Source organism: Austrofundulus limnaeus, unplaced genomic scaffold (genome assembly GCF_001266775.1).
Source record: "Austrofundulus limnaeus strain Quisiro unplaced genomic scaffold, Austrofundulus_limnaeus-1.0 Scaffold426, whole genome shotgun sequence".
NCBI lineage: Eukaryota > Metazoa > Chordata > Actinopteri > Cyprinodontiformes > Rivulidae > Austrofundulus > Austrofundulus limnaeus.
Window position 1 is genome coordinate 131,808 of NW_013952828.1, and position 2,293 is coordinate 134,100.

Here is a 2,293-nt window from a genome sequence, read left to right on the forward strand (position 1 = left end):
TATCTTAGCCGCTATGATGCCTGACATGAGCTTCCATGTTGTAGAGAGACAGGTTATCGGCCGATAGTTGGATGGGACTGATCCCTTTGAGGGATCCTTCTGGATGAGGATCGTGCGCCCTTCAGTTAACCATTCAGGGTGAGTCCCATTTTGTAGCAGCTGGTTCAGTTGAGCTGCCAGTCTCTCATGGAGGGAAGTGAATTTCTTTAGCCAGTAGGCATGGATCATGTCAGGCCCTGGTGCTGTCCAGTTTTTCATACCCGAGACTCTTTCTTGGACATCTGCCACAGTGATGGTTACCGGGGCTCTTAGTTGACATTTCATCCTGGGGAGGTTAAGATAAGCACAGCCTCAAGGCTGTGCCACTGGGAGCCTGGTAACCAGGGTTCTAGAACAGGATGATCCAACCTATAATTGGCCTACGAGTCTATGTTGGTGRGGATCATTATATTTAAAGCATGTGGTAACATTTTAATTGCAACAAAACAATGGGCAACACCGAGCTCATGGTACTTCTCATCAAGCAAGACAACAGAGGGTGGTAAGCTAATGGTAGCTTGCTAGTTTTAGTTCAAATTGGTCTCCAGGTTTCAGAAACCAGGCTGGAAAAGGACCATAACGGCAAATTCAAAATATGAAGAACCCACATTTATAGCCTACATGAGAAGGAGCTCATGAAATGGGACAGCCAATTGGCCTACAAATGGACATCAAAGAGGACGTAGACCCTGAAATGAGACACAGCCTAAAAGACTGGGAAAAACACAGCCTGGTTTGATAAGACTCTGTTCACTGGACTCCACGGTCACCAGAACTCAGTCCAATCGAGAACCTTAGGGATGGAGGAACAGGAGACTTTGTTTTATCCTGTGCAGCTGACAAATCTGCAGCAACATCATGATGCTATCACGTAGATGTGGACCAAACCCTCTGAGCAAAGTTTTCAACTGTTTAAAATTATTTAACACCTCCACACTGTCTACACTCCATCACGCTGCTTATTCATGTTCTGATCGTCACAAGATATTAAGAATTTGAAAATCTGCACCTGTTATCTAGTTGGTTTTGCTTTCAGCATGTCTTCACACACCATTGGCATGAAGCGCACAAAAGAGACTTGCAATAAAAGCATAAAATACTCATGGAAGTGAATACTGACTGTAGACCCTGTTTATCTCATCCACTTATTTTCAGGTTAAAAAATAAACAAATTATTTCACTTTAGAGCGCCTAACTGTCAGGAAAGCTGTAAATGTATTCTGATGTTCATCCAGAGGATTGTTATTGAATGAAAATATTTGTGTGTGTAAATCTTATGGGACTGTTTTTTATGGTAAAATACATTTGACTAGATTTCAGGAAAAGGATTACAAATGTGTTAATGTATTCCTGTCTATAAAGCAAGTTTTGCTTTAGGATAAAGATGCCCGTCGCTACGTGGACGTTTATATGGTTTCATCTTTCAACTCAGCGTGTTCCTGGATATTTACAGATCATTTTAAATGATTTTATGTCAATAAAAAACCAAGTTTTCATGACATAAGTGGGTATCTTTTATCTTGTTGCCTTGTCGTAGTTTCCGTGAAAGCCTTGTTTGTATGAACGTGAGTAAGACCCTTTTCTTGTAGTTTTGTCACATTTTTCACAAACAAATGCAGGTTTTTTAAACACTTTGAAGCTTGTGGTTGTTGGCGACCATTACTTATACATAAACTGTATTTATTTAAAGTTGTAGTATTTGTACTTTGGTTCCTAACATTAYATGTTTTCAGAGGTGCAGTTGKTGGAGCTGCAGCCTCAAAGTTTAACTCGTTAAAGTCGGGCTGACTTACATGTGCCCATATCTGAGCAGCAGTCACAGAGGCCGGTGCTCCAGGTCCCAACACCCTGGCTGGTGGAGGTGACCGTCACCACCTGAGCTGGTTGATATTGGACCGCCATGGCTGCAGAATCGAGGGTAAACACGAAAGCTGTGGAAAAAGAAAGAAAAAGAACACTGTTATTTTACAGAGCTGCAGAGTTAGAGGTGCAGGTTTAATTTTTTGTCACCGACATCCTTCCTTTAAAGGCATGCCATCAGAACATGTTTCAAACACGCTTTTTTGGAACGTGTCAAACTCATGGCCCACAGGCCAAATGTGGCCCACCACTTCACTTTCTGTGACCTGTGAGAGCTTCAAAGATGTAAAGTGTTAATGTTTGCTTTAAAGCCAGCACTGACCACAAACTAGGGCCGCACAATATCAGAAAACCTTGCGAACATGATAATATTTGTAATTGTTGCAATGACGAT

At 41.8% G+C, this 2,293-nt stretch overlaps 1 protein-coding gene across 1 annotated transcript in view; it reads right to left on the reverse strand.

Annotated features, from left to right (window-relative positions):
* The window catches only part of LOC106529180 (placenta-specific gene 8 protein-like), a 5,059-nt gene extending 2,987 nt beyond the window's left edge, over window positions 1-2,072 (reverse strand). Inside the window, exons 1-2 of the mRNA XM_014024532.1 lie at window positions 2,054-2,072; window positions 1,833-1,970 (exon numbers count right to left, since the gene is read on the reverse strand). Of these exons, the coding sequence (XP_013879986.1) occupies window positions 1,833-1,970; window positions 2,054-2,072 (157 nt within the window). The remainder of the gene's footprint in view (window positions 1-1,832; window positions 1,971-2,053) is intronic.
* Between the last annotated feature and the right edge of the window lie 221 nt (window positions 2,073-2,293).